The 14,658-nt window shown below is 36.0% G+C and overlaps 1 protein-coding gene across 4 annotated transcripts in view; it reads left to right on the top strand.

Annotated features, from left to right (window-relative positions):
* ARHGAP44 (Rho GTPase activating protein 44) overlaps positions 1-14,658 on the top strand; it is a 114,517-nt gene that overhangs the window by 85,505 nt on the left and 14,354 nt on the right. For all 4 annotated transcript variants that reach the window (XR_012476014.1, XR_012476013.1, XM_074225156.1 and 1 more), the window contains exons 14-16: positions 629-809; positions 9,179-9,382; positions 12,351-12,496. Coding sequence is in view for 2 of the 4 variants with exons in the window: in XM_074225156.1 (XP_074081257.1) it covers positions 629-809; positions 9,179-9,382; positions 12,351-12,496 (531 nt within the window). In the remaining 2 variants the exon portion in view is untranslated. The remainder of the gene's footprint in view (positions 1-628; positions 810-9,178; positions 9,383-12,350; positions 12,497-14,658) is intronic.

Consider the following 14,658-nt stretch of genomic DNA (forward strand, 5'->3'; position numbering starts at 1 on the left):
TTTTTGTAGCAATATGTGCCCACAGTAAGCACTTAATTAATGCTTACTGATTTGATTGTTAGCTTGAACTGAGATAATCAGACATATAATCCTTCTAGTTCTATATCCTATTCTTGTTGCCAAGCTACTGCTAAGGTTAATCAGGGTCCACATGGATATCAGACTCTGAGCTTGCTAGCTCTGAATTCTAACCCCCTGTGGAAACCAGTCTCATATTAATCTAACACTGAAAAAATTTAATTTATTTCTGCTTTGTGTGTCACCATCTGAGAGATGAGCTATTGATTATCATGAGAATTCTATTGATGACAAAGAATGGAAATGGAAAGAAGATAGGGGTAGGGATGTTGACTAAAAATGTGAATAAGAAAGTAGGGATGAAAAGATGGAAAGTTATAGCTATGTGGGCTCTGGAAAGAGTCGGTGAGTAAATTCCTATTTTTTTTAAAAAAAAAAGAAATTGCCAGGCTAAAACTAAGTTGGAGTGGGGATAGATGAAATGAACCTTTCTAAGTGGGAAAGCAATAGGGGTAGACATCTCTTGCCCTCATCAATCTAAAGGTGTGAGGTTGAGAGGGGTAATCATAGGACATGAGGCTTTACATACACATTCTTTCTTCCCTGGCAGACATAGAGTTCAATGTGACAGGTAATTACGGGAGTCCTATACATGTGAACCACAACGCCAATTACAGTTCGGTGCCATCTCCTGATATGGACCCTGCTGATCAGCGACAGCCTGAGCCAACCCGGCGGCCCCTCAGTGTGGCAACTGATAATATGATGTTGGAGTTTTACAAGAAAGATGGGTATGATCAGATAATTCTTTCTCAACTCTGGGAAAGGCAGGTGGGGAGGGAGGGATAAGAGAAATAGTTTGGCAGGAAGTTCATTGTCTTTAGCAGCAGCTAAGAGGCATCCAAATGTCGGTTGAATTCATAGAAATATAGGTTAATAAAACTGGAATGGCTAAAAAAAATTAGACCTTATAAAGAGTTTGTCATGACCCATGCTAGTCAGCTACCAGGATTAAAACACAACAAAAACAAAAACTGAATCTCCTTTTTTAAAACTTTACGTAGAGTTCAGCATCACCCATACTAGTCTGTAACCAGGATAAAAAACAATAATAAAACCTACATCTCCTACTCCTAGGCAACAGTCAGGATTAAACTCATGCACAGACACACGTACTTTTTTGATGCCAGAAATTGATATGAATTGAGTTTTCATTTCTTCAATGGAAAAAAAATAAGAGCACCATCAGTAAGATCCAGATAATGAGAAATGAAACTAGGACCTTTTTAGTGCCTCTGGGTAGCTCCATTACAAAAGTATGTTATGATGAATTCTTTTAGAAAAGATATGAGCCTTAAGATAAGTGTGGTCTTCTCTATCTGCAGATCAACTTTTCCATATGATGATTGGGAAGGCTAAGTGGGAAGCCTATAATCTCATTTTCCCTAAAGAGGAAGAAACCTTCCTTTTCCAAAGTGACAAGATAGGGTTCCTTCCCTGTTAACTAAAGATCTTGGTATTCATTTTACATGGGGGTGGGAGGTGGGGATGGTTATCTTATTTTCCTGTAATGAAAAAGATGTGGCATGTTTAAGGAATAAACTGAGAAAATACCAGAAATCCAGAGGATTTCTCAGAGGAGGGCTGTGAATCTTGGATGAATGTGAAACAATAGTTATTGTTAGGAAGTTGAACTTTAAATCCCATTTTCATGGTTGGACTTCAAAATCCTATTGTATTTTTGCCCAATAAATGATTGGTAATCTTGGTCTACAGAATCTCCAACCTTATCAGAGCCTCAGATGACATTCTAGGAAAAATCTAGACCTGGAGTTAGAACCCTGGTCAACATTTGCTCCTTGTATCCCTTAGTCTGTTCTTTCTTCCCTAAGAGGATCTAGCTCCTTAATACTTCCTTCTGGAAAAATATTTTAGAATGAATTCTAAGGAGCTATGTTTTGGACCAGGTTATAATTGGTACACTAGCAGTCTACTAGACATCAGTGGGAAAAAGACCATGAGCAAATAGTGATATCATTAACAACCACCAGGTTAGTTGACATCTAGAGTTACTTTTGCCACTACTAGAGTGTCAGTCTGGCACTTTATTCTGATATATGGTTTCTTGTGTTGATATCATCTATTAATATCTATGAGGTCTTTCTACATATAAACAAAATATTGTCTCATAAAGCAAATTTTAATTGTTTAAATTTATTTAAATTTAAAATATAGCCCCTCCTAATTGAATATGATTCCTGGCCTGCCTTTTTCTTACTGAGTTTTCCCATTTCTAATATATATTTGGATGCTTTGAATGTATAAATATATTCTTCTGAATAACTATACTCCAAATTATATCATATTGACATGGGAATTCATTGTGAAATGAGCTTCAAATTCAATTTCCTTCAAACAATTAATTTCACTGCAAACTAGAATCACTTGTGCTCTGTTGCTGTCCCTTTTAATGTCAAATGGTTCTAAAGTTTTTACCTTTATGATTTGCATTTCAAACTATCCAATACCTACCAACTAATATGTTTACATTATTGTTATTATCAAAAACATTTTGATTCAGATAAAAATATTGGACCATGTCACTTAAAAAATTGATGTCTATTATACTGACACATTTGTTATTATTTTTTTTTTAGAAATAGTAGGAAGGGGGCGTCTAGGTGGCCCTGGAGTCAGGAGTACCTGAGTTCAAATGCAGCCTCACACATTTAATAATTACCTAGCTGTGTGGCCTCGGGCAAGCCACTAAACTCCATTGTCTTGCAAAAACTAAAAAAAATAAATAAATAAATAGTAGGGAGTAACAATTCAAATATCCCATAAAAAAATAGTTTTATCACTGATGCACCACAGGTTTCAAGAAAGTTCAGAAACATTTATCCTCTAATAATTTAAGATTAAGTTAGTTTAGAGGCAGCTAGGTGGCACAGTGGAGCACTGGCCCTGGAGTCAGGAGTGCCTGAGTTCAAATCCAGCCTCAGACATGTAATAATTACCTAGCTGTGTGGCCTTGGGCAAGCCACTTAACCCAATTGCCTTGCAAAAGAAAAAAAGCCTAAAAAAAAGATTAAGTTAGTTTAAGGAAATGGCCAGATCAGTCGGAAAACATGAACTTTTATAGCCATTTGTTAATATCAACTTTGGAGTAGTAGTTTTGCTTTTTTTCCTTACTAAAAGAATTTGATTGCATCAATATAGTTTACAAAACAAAACACTCAGAAATGATGCTCTTAAATGGAATATATATATATATTATAACTTATAAATTATAGCACAGCTCTTCTTATAGTCTGAAACAACTACAGCAGATGGAAAAACAAGGAAATTTGTAATTGTCATATTCAAGACATCATTGAGCTTTTGAATCTGAAATCTTTGTAATTAGATTTTCTTAATGCAGTGAAATTTGCCTATTAGGAAGTTTATTTCACCCTTTAGGAACTTCAAGAATCTTTTCTGTTTTCTGGCCATGGCAAGAGCATTTTTCATTTTCAAATGTGCATATAGTATATATGTATTGTGTGTTGTATTTATATTGTATGTGTGTGTTCGTATGTGTATGTATGAAAGAAAGCATAGCTAGATACTTTCTAATTTTTTTCTAGAAGGCAGCTAGATGACTCAGTGGATAGAGCCTGGAAGCAGGAAGATCAGAGTTCAAATCTGACCTCATATATTTACTGACTTTATGACCTTGGGCAAGTCACTTAAACTCTGTTTACCTTAAACCCCGAAGAAGAAAGTATCAAACCACTCCAGTACCTTTGCCAAGAAAATTCTATGGACTATATGGTGCACAAGGTCACAAAGAGTTGGACATGACTGAACAATAAATAGATATATACATATATATGTAAATAATATATTTTAGTTACTGTGAGAGACAATGTATGACTTTCTATGCTTCATCATTGAATCAATAAATTAATCAATCAATATGTGCTTACAAAATTAACTATTGTGGACCAGTTAACTCTCCACACTTTCTTAGCAATAGATTCAATTTCCATGAGTTTAACTATTATCTCTATGTATATTACTAAGAGATTTATATTTTCAGTTCCAGTTTTTCCAGTTTCTGAGTTTTAGTTTGTATCACCAGCTACCTAGTAGACATTTCAAACTGCATATCCTAGAGACATCTGAAACTCAAATTGTCCAAAACTGAATTCATATTTCTCTGTAAGCCTTTCTTTCTTCCAAATTTCCCTTTTTCTACTCAAGATACTATAATCCTTTCTGTGTCCTGTCTTGATAACCTTGGCATTGATACAAGTACAGGTACAAAGAAACAACTCTAATGAGGGAGATAATAAATATATGTACATACATATATGCATGTTTACATATATATAATACTTATATACAAATACAACTTTATACTTAGCTACATAGATATTTGCATTTATTCTATGTATGTGTAAGTATATATAAATAAAACAGGATTAAGTTACTTGCCCAAGATCACACAACTAGACTGAGGTCGGATTTGAACTCAGGTCTTCCTGACTCCAGGGTTAGTAGAGAGAACAGTGGGCTTGAAATAAGGAAGATCATCTAACTGAGTTCAGATCCAGCCTCAGACATTTACAGGCTGTGTGACACTGGGCAAGTTACTTAACCCTGTTTGCCTCAGTTCCTCATCTGTAAAATGAGTTGGAGAAGAAAATTGGAAATCACTCCAGTATCTTTGCCAAGATCTTCTCCCCAAAAGCAGTCAAAGAGAGTAAGACATGACTGAAAAACAGCATAATATGTATATATAGAATAAACACAAGTATATGCTTATATGTATGTGTGTGTGTGTGTGTGTGTGTGTGTGTGTGTGTGTGTGGAGAGACAGAGAATAAGTACAAATATTTACAGAGTAATTAAATATAAGCTAATTTGGTAGGGAGAGCATCAGTAGAAGCAAGGAGATGGAGGATATGATGAACAGAGAAGTTAATTTGACTCAATTATAGACTTCAGGGAGGACTCAACCAATGAGGCTAGAAAGATAGATTGGGTTGGATTGTGTAGGATTTTAAAAGTTAAACAAAGGGATTTAGATTAAATACTAAAGGCAACAGAAAAACCACTAAGTTAATTGAGTAGGGGAGTCACACAGTCTGTACTTAAGGAAAATTACTTTAGCAGGAGTGTGTAAGACAGACTGGAGTAGTGAGATATTTGGGAAGACCAATTAGGAGGTTGTTGGAGTGATCTAGGAGGCTAGTTGGAGTAAAGAAAAGTTTAACTAAGGTGGTAGTTGCATCAAGAAGAGTCAGATACAAGAGATGAAATGACTGAGAAATCTTGAGGAGTTGAGAATAATGTCAAGGTTATCAAGACAGGGCAAAGAAAGGATTATAGTATCTTCAATAGAAAAAGGGAAATTTGGAAGAAAGAAAGGCTTACAGAGAAATATGAATTCAGTTTTGGACAATTTGAGTTTCAGATGTCTCTAGGACATACAGTTTGAAATGTCTACTAGGTAGTTGGTGACGCAAACTAAAACTCAGAAACTGGAGTAACTGGAGCTGAAAATATAAATCTCTTAGTCATATACATAGAGATAATAATTAAACCCATGGGAATTGAATCTATTGCTAAGAAAGTGTAGAGAGGGAAGAAAAAAAAAAGACTAGTCTAGGACCTTGGGGACTAAATAAAGAGGAGGGAATGGGGACAGCTAGGTGGCACATGGCTAGAACACTGACCCTGGAGTCAGGATACCTGAGTTTAGATTCGGCCTCAGACACTTAATAATTGTCTAGCCGTGTGTCCTTGGTCAAGTCACTTAACCCCATTGCCTTAAATAAATAAAATTTTATATGTATATAATATATATAATATATATATATATGGAGGAAAGGATGATATTAATGATGTGCCAGCAAAAGAGACTGAGAAAAGTCAGAGACCGCTAGGGGAAAATATCATCACAAAAACCCAGAGAAAATATATATCCAGGAGAAATGAGAGGTCCAAAAGCATCAAATGCATCAGACAGGTCAGGAAGAATCAGGATTGAGAAAAAGTCTTATTTGGCAGTCAAGAGATTATTGGTAATTTTGGAAAGGGTAGTTTCCATTTAGTCATGAGATTATTAACTAGATTGAAAAAGAGTGAATAAGAGATTAAGTGACATAGTAAATATAGACAACTTTTTTCAAGAAGTTTGCCTTAAAAAGGGAGGAGAGATACAAGATAATAGAATATAGTGATTATTTTAAAAAGAATGGAAGAGACCTGGGCATGTTTGAAAGCAATAGGGCATTGATTAGTTTTTAAAAAGAAGTTAGGGGGTGGCTAGGTGGTGCAGTGGATAAAGCACCTGCCCTGGAGTCAGGAGTACCTGGGTTCAAATCCGGTGTCAGACACTTGATAATTACCTAGCTGTGTGGCCTTGGGCAAGCCACTTAACCTCATTTTGCCTTGCAAAAAAAAAAAAAAGAAGTTAGAAAGGAGTGATGATTGTGGATGCAATCTTCTGGGGAATAAATATCATTGAGGATATAATCAAGTGTTCATGCAGAGGTCTTGTCAAAAAGAGCCAGTCACTGAGATAACCAACTAACAAATAGATAACTACTATTTAGGCCCTTACTAAATGCTTGTTGATTGACTGATACCCCTTGTGAGCAGATATGATTTGGATAAAGACCCAGAAAAGGAGACGGAGATAAACTCAGCCAAGTAGGAGAAAAACCTGTACAGAGTTGTGCCAAAGAAAACTTAAGACAAGAGACTATCAACAAGAAGGGGAGAGAAAGAGACAGATTAGCAATAGATTGAAACTCAACTACCAAAACTTATTTCCTGGGGAATGGAAAGGAATTAAAGCATTCCAAACTGGGTCTTCTGCCTCTCGTTCTTCCAGACTACCAGGGTATTTCCTCCAAGTGATGAGGGCACAAGGAGTGTTTCAGGGATGTCTTAGGTTCAAGTGACTTGAATTCTCCAATGTACCCTAGTACCAGTCAGTCCAATATTGAGAGTACTACTTGGCTTGCTTACTATAGTGGGACCTCAAGTGTGATCTAGTTCTACCCAGAGCTAAATAGGAATTTTTTTCTGCTGCATACCTGAAAGATACCTTCAGTGAAGATATATTTGGGATATCCCACAGTAGAATGCTTCCAATTTGGACTTGAAGTCTACATAGATATGGCCAGAAAATGAGGTTATGAATACTATCATTGCCTTCCAAGGACAAAAATAAAGATGAATACATAATTAATCAAGAATTTCTATCCTATGGGGGCAGCTAGTTGGCACCAGCCCTGGAGTCAGGAGGACCTGAGCTCAAATCTGGCCTCGGACATTTAATAATTACCTAGCTGTGTGACCTTGGGCAAGTTACTCTTAACCCCATTGCCTTAAATAAATTTTTTTTTAAAGTTTAAAGAAAACTTTCCTTTAAAAAAAAAGAATTTCGGGGCAGCTAGGTGGTGTAGTGGATAAAGCACCGGCCTTGGAGTCAGGAGTACCTGGGTTCAAATCTGGTCTCAGACACTTAATAATTACCTAGCTGTGTGGCCTTAACCCCATTTGCCTTGCAAAAACCTAAAAAAAAAAAAAAAGAATTTCCATCCCAATTTAACTCTCTCCTTTTTGAAAATCAAACATCACGGTGTTTTTCCCACAATTGGTAGGCATGGAAACCAAAATTCTCTAAAGTATCTGTGGCCCAGCTGCTATGACCATTCTCAGTCTTATTAACAGTCTATCAGACTTAAGTTTTAAATATTGAAAATATGCATTGCTACTCTACTTTTATATCAATATATTTGATATGATGTTTCTTTTGGGATGAGGCAATTCTTGTATTGATAATAAAAATAGTAAATGTGTGTCTTGTTTCTTCTTCCTTTATAACTGCCCCACATTCAGAGTTATGGGCACACAGTGGCATCTCTTTCCTTATGTGAATAATTTATTTTTGTTTAATGTATGATCTAGTTTTTTGGCAGGGAAATCCATGAACCACAGTCCACATTCACACTTCTTACTTTGATCTGACTTTGATCTAAATTAAAGAGAAATTTACTTAAAGGTATTTGGCTCTTCCTGCCAAAACATCTCTCCCTCCTCATCCCCACCACACTGTCTCAACAAAATCTATATTGATTTATGGAATATTTTCACCATAACAATGGAAAACAAATTTTGACCACTTAAAAAGTACAAAAGGAAGTAAATAAGGGACATATTATACTTTTGACAGGGGCTCCTTTATTGGGGGATAGCTTTCTCACCCAAAAAAAGATCTAGTTTCGCTGACACTAATATCTGTATGTTTTTGTCCATGCAGCCTTAGGAAAATCCAAAGGTATGGTATCTGCTAGTAGCTGCTGGGCCATGTTCAGCCTTTTAAACCTTAAGCTATGTCCCAGTGAATTCTTCTAGAGGTTGACTGCTCCATGTTTGGTTGCTTGGCAAATATTTATGCTGTGTTTTCATCATTAAATTATATTTTCAAAGTTGTGAAGTCTAACCTCCATAATTTGCATATGAGGAAACTGAGGCAAAGAAGATACTTGCCCAAAGTCATATATTTATCTTCAGAGTCAGATTAGATTATAGATCTCATGATGCCCACCCAAGGACACTTAATACAACACCAAAAAACCAACACATAGTTGTTAAATTTGCTCTGTATCTTACAGATTTTAAAGAACTGATCTGATGTTTCTGCTTATTTTGGGGTAGCCTAACAGCCCAGCAAGGAGAGTCTATGTATTTTGCCCTCCTCTGCTCAAAAATCTTCCTAGACAAGGCCATCTTCTGCATTGAAAGAATGTTTGAGATTGTGGCACAAAGGTCTCTTTGACCAACTAGGTTTAGCAAAATATTGAAGTACACAACTCTAGCCCTAATTCTTCCTGCTAAGGGAGACAACTCTTTACTGAATACTCCACAAAGATTGTCGTTGACTGGATTCAGTAGAATGTATGGGTGGAAAAAAATTCCCATTCAGTTCAGAAGTAACAACTGCATTGCTTACCCGGGGAAGGGAAGAGTGTGCTCAAGGCTATGCTAATGTTTCACTTTTGTGCAAATGTGCTTCAATGTTTCTGCTTTGTTGGGGAGGGATTCTGCTAGTTATAATATCAGAGGGTAAGCATGTGTCTTTGTGTCATTCCCCTACCAGCATGGGTGTGAGAGTTATGGATACATCTTGGGTAGCCCGAAGAGGTTCCTCTGTCACCCGAAAATCATCCTGTACCCCACCAACTGTGCAGCCCCCTGCTCCACCTTCTGACCTTGCTGTTCCACCTCAGTCGCCAGTTCCTGAGGAGATGCTTGACATTTCAGCAACTTCTTCCCATCCTCCATCTGTAGCTGAGCAGACAAGGTAAGAAAGAAGGTCGCCCAGGATGAGGAATGATTGAAGAGATCAAAGTATAATTCCTCTACTTGCCAATGCCCATTTGGTACCTCTTTTTGATTTGATTATGGTGCTTTTCATTTTATAAATATTGAACTCTGTCACAGAATAATCTTCCCTGAAGTTCACTGAAGAAAAAGGGAGATTTGAAACTTTTCAAAAGTTTCATTCTCTCTTAAAATTGGTATTTTTGCTAAAACAGAATATGGGAAAGCTAAGTTTGTATTCTAGATTTTTTTTCCTTCTCCTCTTGTAATTTTCATGCTTTTAAAAAATATTAATATCTTTGTTTTTAAGTCATAGTCATTTCAAGATATTGTTTCTCCCACTCCCTAGTTCAGCAAAGCCCATGGAATCATATCTATGTAATTATCATGGAATTATCCACCACTACTTTCCTTTCCCAACAATTTTGTAGATATCATGGATGAAGACTAAATGATAATGTTACCCTCAGAGTTTAGCAAATACAGTTGATTTGTTCACAATGTCCCCTGGCTAAACAAGATTTCTAAAGACATTGCTAATCATGTTAACAGAGTAGGAATAGACCTGCAACTATTGTGGAGGAGGGGTTTAGGCTTTTTTATAATAATAATAATATCATTGTCAGTGTTCTTTCCCCACTAAAACCTTGTGTTATTCTCACAAATTATCTAAGAAGAAGGTAGGGCTAGATTTTTTTTTCATTTCATAGTTAAGGAAACTAGGATCCCAAGAGATCATGATGTTCTCAAGATTAGTGACAGAACAAATTATTGGAAGAGTAGATGTCCTAGTCTATTGTACTGTCCTCAGTTTTATGCCTCAGATTCTTCCATTCAAATTTTTCAGGTTTTATTTTCATTTTGAAAGAAAAGTAAAGCCAGGTTCACAGAACATAGATCTGCAGCTTGAAGGGACCTCATAAGTCATTTAGTCCAACTCCTCATTGTATAGAAGAGGAAAATGAGGACAAAAAACTCATGGAATTTGAACTCAGATCCTAACTCCAGAGTTAGTACTCTTTCCAATTTTTCATATAGACTCCTTCTTTCTAGGTAGCAAGTACATCAAGGAACACATCATAGCATCTCTCCCTTGATTGCTTTATCTTGATCACTGTATCCCTTTAAAAAGCAAAACAGGAATTATAAATCAACAAATATTTAAGTGCTTTATTATGTGCCTCAGTCTCTACCCTCAAGAAGTTTACACTCTAGCAGGGGAAACACATGTGTATTTACTTAATTATTTAAGTAAATATAAAATATAAAAATAGGAGGTAATTTCAAGGAAGAAGCTGTAGCACTTGTGGAGATCAGGAAATTGTTCCTAGATTTAGGAAAAAACCATGCAGTTCTTCATTTTTCATTAGAGGTTTAAAGTGGGGGGGAATCTAAGGAACTGAGTCTGATCCCTTTATTTTATGACAGAAGAAACTGAGAACTAGAGAAGGGAAATGACTTGCTCAATAGTGCTGTTTTATGTTGCACTATTGAAACTCCCATGTCAAGTATTTGTTACCACGAAACTCTACAAACCATAGGCCCATGAAATTAACTTCAATTCCTAACAATTGTAGAATACATTAAAAGAATTCTACAAGATCCTAATCATTTGCCTTATCCTGGTGCTCAGAATGATCTTGGTCTCTACAAAACTATGCTAGAGGATTGATTATCTTTTTGCAGGTTCTGTCATTATAGAATGGCTTCAAGTACAGTCCTAGGGACAAATCACCTCATTTCTGAGGACCTAGCTAAGTGTAACAGGGGGTGGAACTGGAACATATCCCATGGTAAAGGCATGCCACTGGGTCCATGGAAGTCATACCATGGACCACAGGTGGAACTAAGTTGAGTTCTTCTGTTGACATTTATTTTGACTCATCACTCAAGATCATTTATTCTGAGAACTGTCAGAATCCAAATATTTGGGAGAAAAGAAAAAAGGACTAGTATGGCACCTTTGTAAAAACCGACCATGTATTAGATATGATTTTTGAAATATATGAAAGCAGAATTAGTAAACACGTATTTTACTTACCACAATGCAGTAAAAATATATATTTAATAAAGGAAAAAGTTTAACAAGTTTATTGGAGACTAAACAGAATCCTGAAGAAATGGTAGATCAAAGCAAGCTATAATGATTCACTAAAGATAATGTAAACAATGAGACAACATACCAATATACCAAAATTTTTAGGATACAACCAAAGTAATTCCTGGGGAACATGTTCATCTCTAAAACAATTTCATAAGCAACTGGCTTAGAAGGCTGATCATGAAAAGAGATATTAACTGAAGAAAAAAGTAAGAAGCTGTGATTTGGATCTAGGTTAGGGGAAGAGAAGAGGAGTGGGGAGGGAGAAGTTGTTTGTATCAAGCATAGAGCACTGGTGCCCAGCAGACTTCTGTTTTGTGACCCTCTTTTTTTGTGTCAACTAGCCAGAGAGCAAAGATAGGAAGAGAAATGAGGGGGGAAAAAAGCAATTAAAAACATAAATGTAAATTGAATGGAACTTAACCATAAAACAGAAGAGGTTAGCAAAATGTATTAAAAAGCACAATCCAATAATGTTATTTTGCAACACTTAAAAAGTTTCATACACAGTTGAAATAAGTGCCTAAAGCAAAATCTATTGTGCATCTGCTGAACTCAAAAAAGCAGAGGTATCATTTATGTTCTTAAATAAGGAAAAATAGATTTGATCTTAAAAGATAAACAGAGAAACTACAATTTGTTGAAAGGTACAATAGATAATAAATTAATGTGACACATAAAATATGTGTCAAATGGGATTGAACTTAAATACTTAGAGAAGGAACCAAATAGTAAAATTATAAAGAGGGATGACATGGTCTTGTGCCTGGAAAAATGAGTAGTATTTTCATTAGATGGAGGTGATGTTTTTAATAAGCTTATATGTCATTCCTTGTCTTTTTTCCAGCACTTTACAAAGCAAGGAGCTTTCTCCAGGGTCAGGACAAAAGGAGAGTCAAAGCTCCAGTCATGGGGTCCTCTGTGTGAGTACACAGCCAATGTCCACTTTCAGTCAACCATCCATAGATCAGAGTCCACACACAGTCCGGAAAGGTATGACTTTTTTCTCCTTTCTCATTAGTCCATATTGAGACTCTGAATTCCATCTAGTTTTAAACTTCCTTTAAACCAAATACATAAAGAGGCTTAATAGAGAATACCTAGGATTCCAACCTGCAGTTTGAATTTGAAAGGTATTATCTCATGCCTTTGCCCTGTATCTGTATAAACTTATCTTCCCTGTATCTGTATAAAATTATTTGATTATCCAGTTTTCTCCTCTGTAAAAGGAGGACTTAGAAGCATTAATCTCTTAAGTCCACTTCCAGCGCTAATATAATATGCTATAGACAAATTTAGCCATGTGCAGAAACCTTCTCTCCCTTAGTTTTTTGTTCACCTCCCTTTCTCTGTGTATAGCCAGTAGAATCTAGCAAGGCAGAGGGCATTATTTACCTCTTAAAGAAAACTTAAGTTTTAAGGGGACTACGGCATTGAGGACACATATGAACTACCCATCCAGACCAGTGCACCATGAGACTTAACTTCTCTCCTAGAAATCAGTTTAGCCCTTGAGGAATTGCTAGTAAATCATTTTAGATCTATGATTCAGGTATTTAGCCAAACAATTTTTGAATGGATAGTGCTTTTATAATTTGGATAGGACATTTATAACTTGTAAAATAAAAATTAAATTAAATTGAAAAGCAGTGTTGAATAGAGAACTGACCTCAGAGGCAGAAAGACTAGCTGGTTTCAAGTCTGATTTCTGACCCCTGCTAGCTGTGTTATTCTCAGCAAATACATTTAACCTCTAAGTGATTCATTCAGCTTTCCAAATTATAATGCAGCATAGGTGCCACTCTATATTGGTAGAGATAATGTCTTTATTGGGAGCTCTATACACTGATAAAATTTCAGGTTCATTCAAAAATAACATAATACTTTTATTTGTACTGCATTTATTCATTTTAAGTTTCACTGTCTCCTTGGTACAAGGATTTGTTGAAATTGTTTGATTCTATGATAATCAGAATCCTCTTCACAACTGAATGAAATTTTTAGTCTTCATCTTTTGGAGCTGAAAAGTACTGATTCTTGCTGCATTCTTATTTAATGCTTCCTACATCATCTTATTATTTAACTTTTTTTGGATTATTTACCTTTTCTTGGGGTTTGTCAGTCTTTTGCCTTTGAGATCTAAGTGTGAATGCACCATGGTTTTAATACAAGGGCAGGATTATAAACTGTAGCAATGTAGCACATCTTCAAAGAACTCTCTAAATATATCACACAAAGTAGTATTTTTGTGTATTTGCATAATCATCATTGTCATGACATTTCACTTCTCAGAAGAGCATCATCCTGTATAGCTGTCTTCCCTTTTACAGCCAAAGACATGGAAAAACTGCCTGTAATTTCTCTCAGCACTTGCTTACATCTAACTCTCTTCTCAACATTTTGTCATCTGACTTCGTTTTCCTCCCCTTGACTTGGACTGCTCTCTGCAAATGATCTACCAATTATCTCTTTAGTGCTAAATCTAATGGTCTTTTTCTCAATTTTCATTCTTTTTCTGTGTTTCTACAGCATTTAATACTGTCAACCACCATCTCCTTTTGGATACTTTCTCCTCTCTGAGGTTTTGTGACTCTGGTCTGTCATGGTAATTTTCCTACCAGTCTGATCTCTTCCTCCTTCTCCTTTCCCTGGATATCCCTCCAAGTCTCACCTTCCATGTGTCATGGTTTATCATCCCAGAAATGAGGAATTACATTGGCCTATTTCACTGACCTAATAATTGGTCTCCTTACATTCCTCTTTCAATTTCCACTCCCATCTGGCCTTAATTCAACTGCCAAATTCAAACTCCTAAATTATCAGTCCAACTATATCACTATGCTACTCAAGAAACTTCAGTGGTCCCCTGTTGCCTCTGGGATAAAATACATATTCCTCTGTTTTGATTTTTAAGGCCCTTCAAAATATGTTTTCAGTCTCTCAGTCTATTATATTTCATATATTCCCTTTTAGAGACTATGTTCCTGCTAAACTGTCCTATTTGCTATTCCTTTTACACAGTATTCCCTGTGTTCATACTGGAATATTCTCCATACTCATCTTGATCTCTTGGAATCCCAGGACTTTTCTTGGTTCAAGTGCCACATGTTTCCAGAGGCATTTCCTTTTACCAAATCATTTTGTTTTTAAAATAG

This window comes from Macrotis lagotis, chromosome 2 (genome assembly GCF_037893015.1).
Source record: "Macrotis lagotis isolate mMagLag1 chromosome 2, bilby.v1.9.chrom.fasta, whole genome shotgun sequence".
Taxonomy (NCBI): Eukaryota; Metazoa; Chordata; class Mammalia; order Peramelemorphia; family Peramelidae; genus Macrotis; species Macrotis lagotis.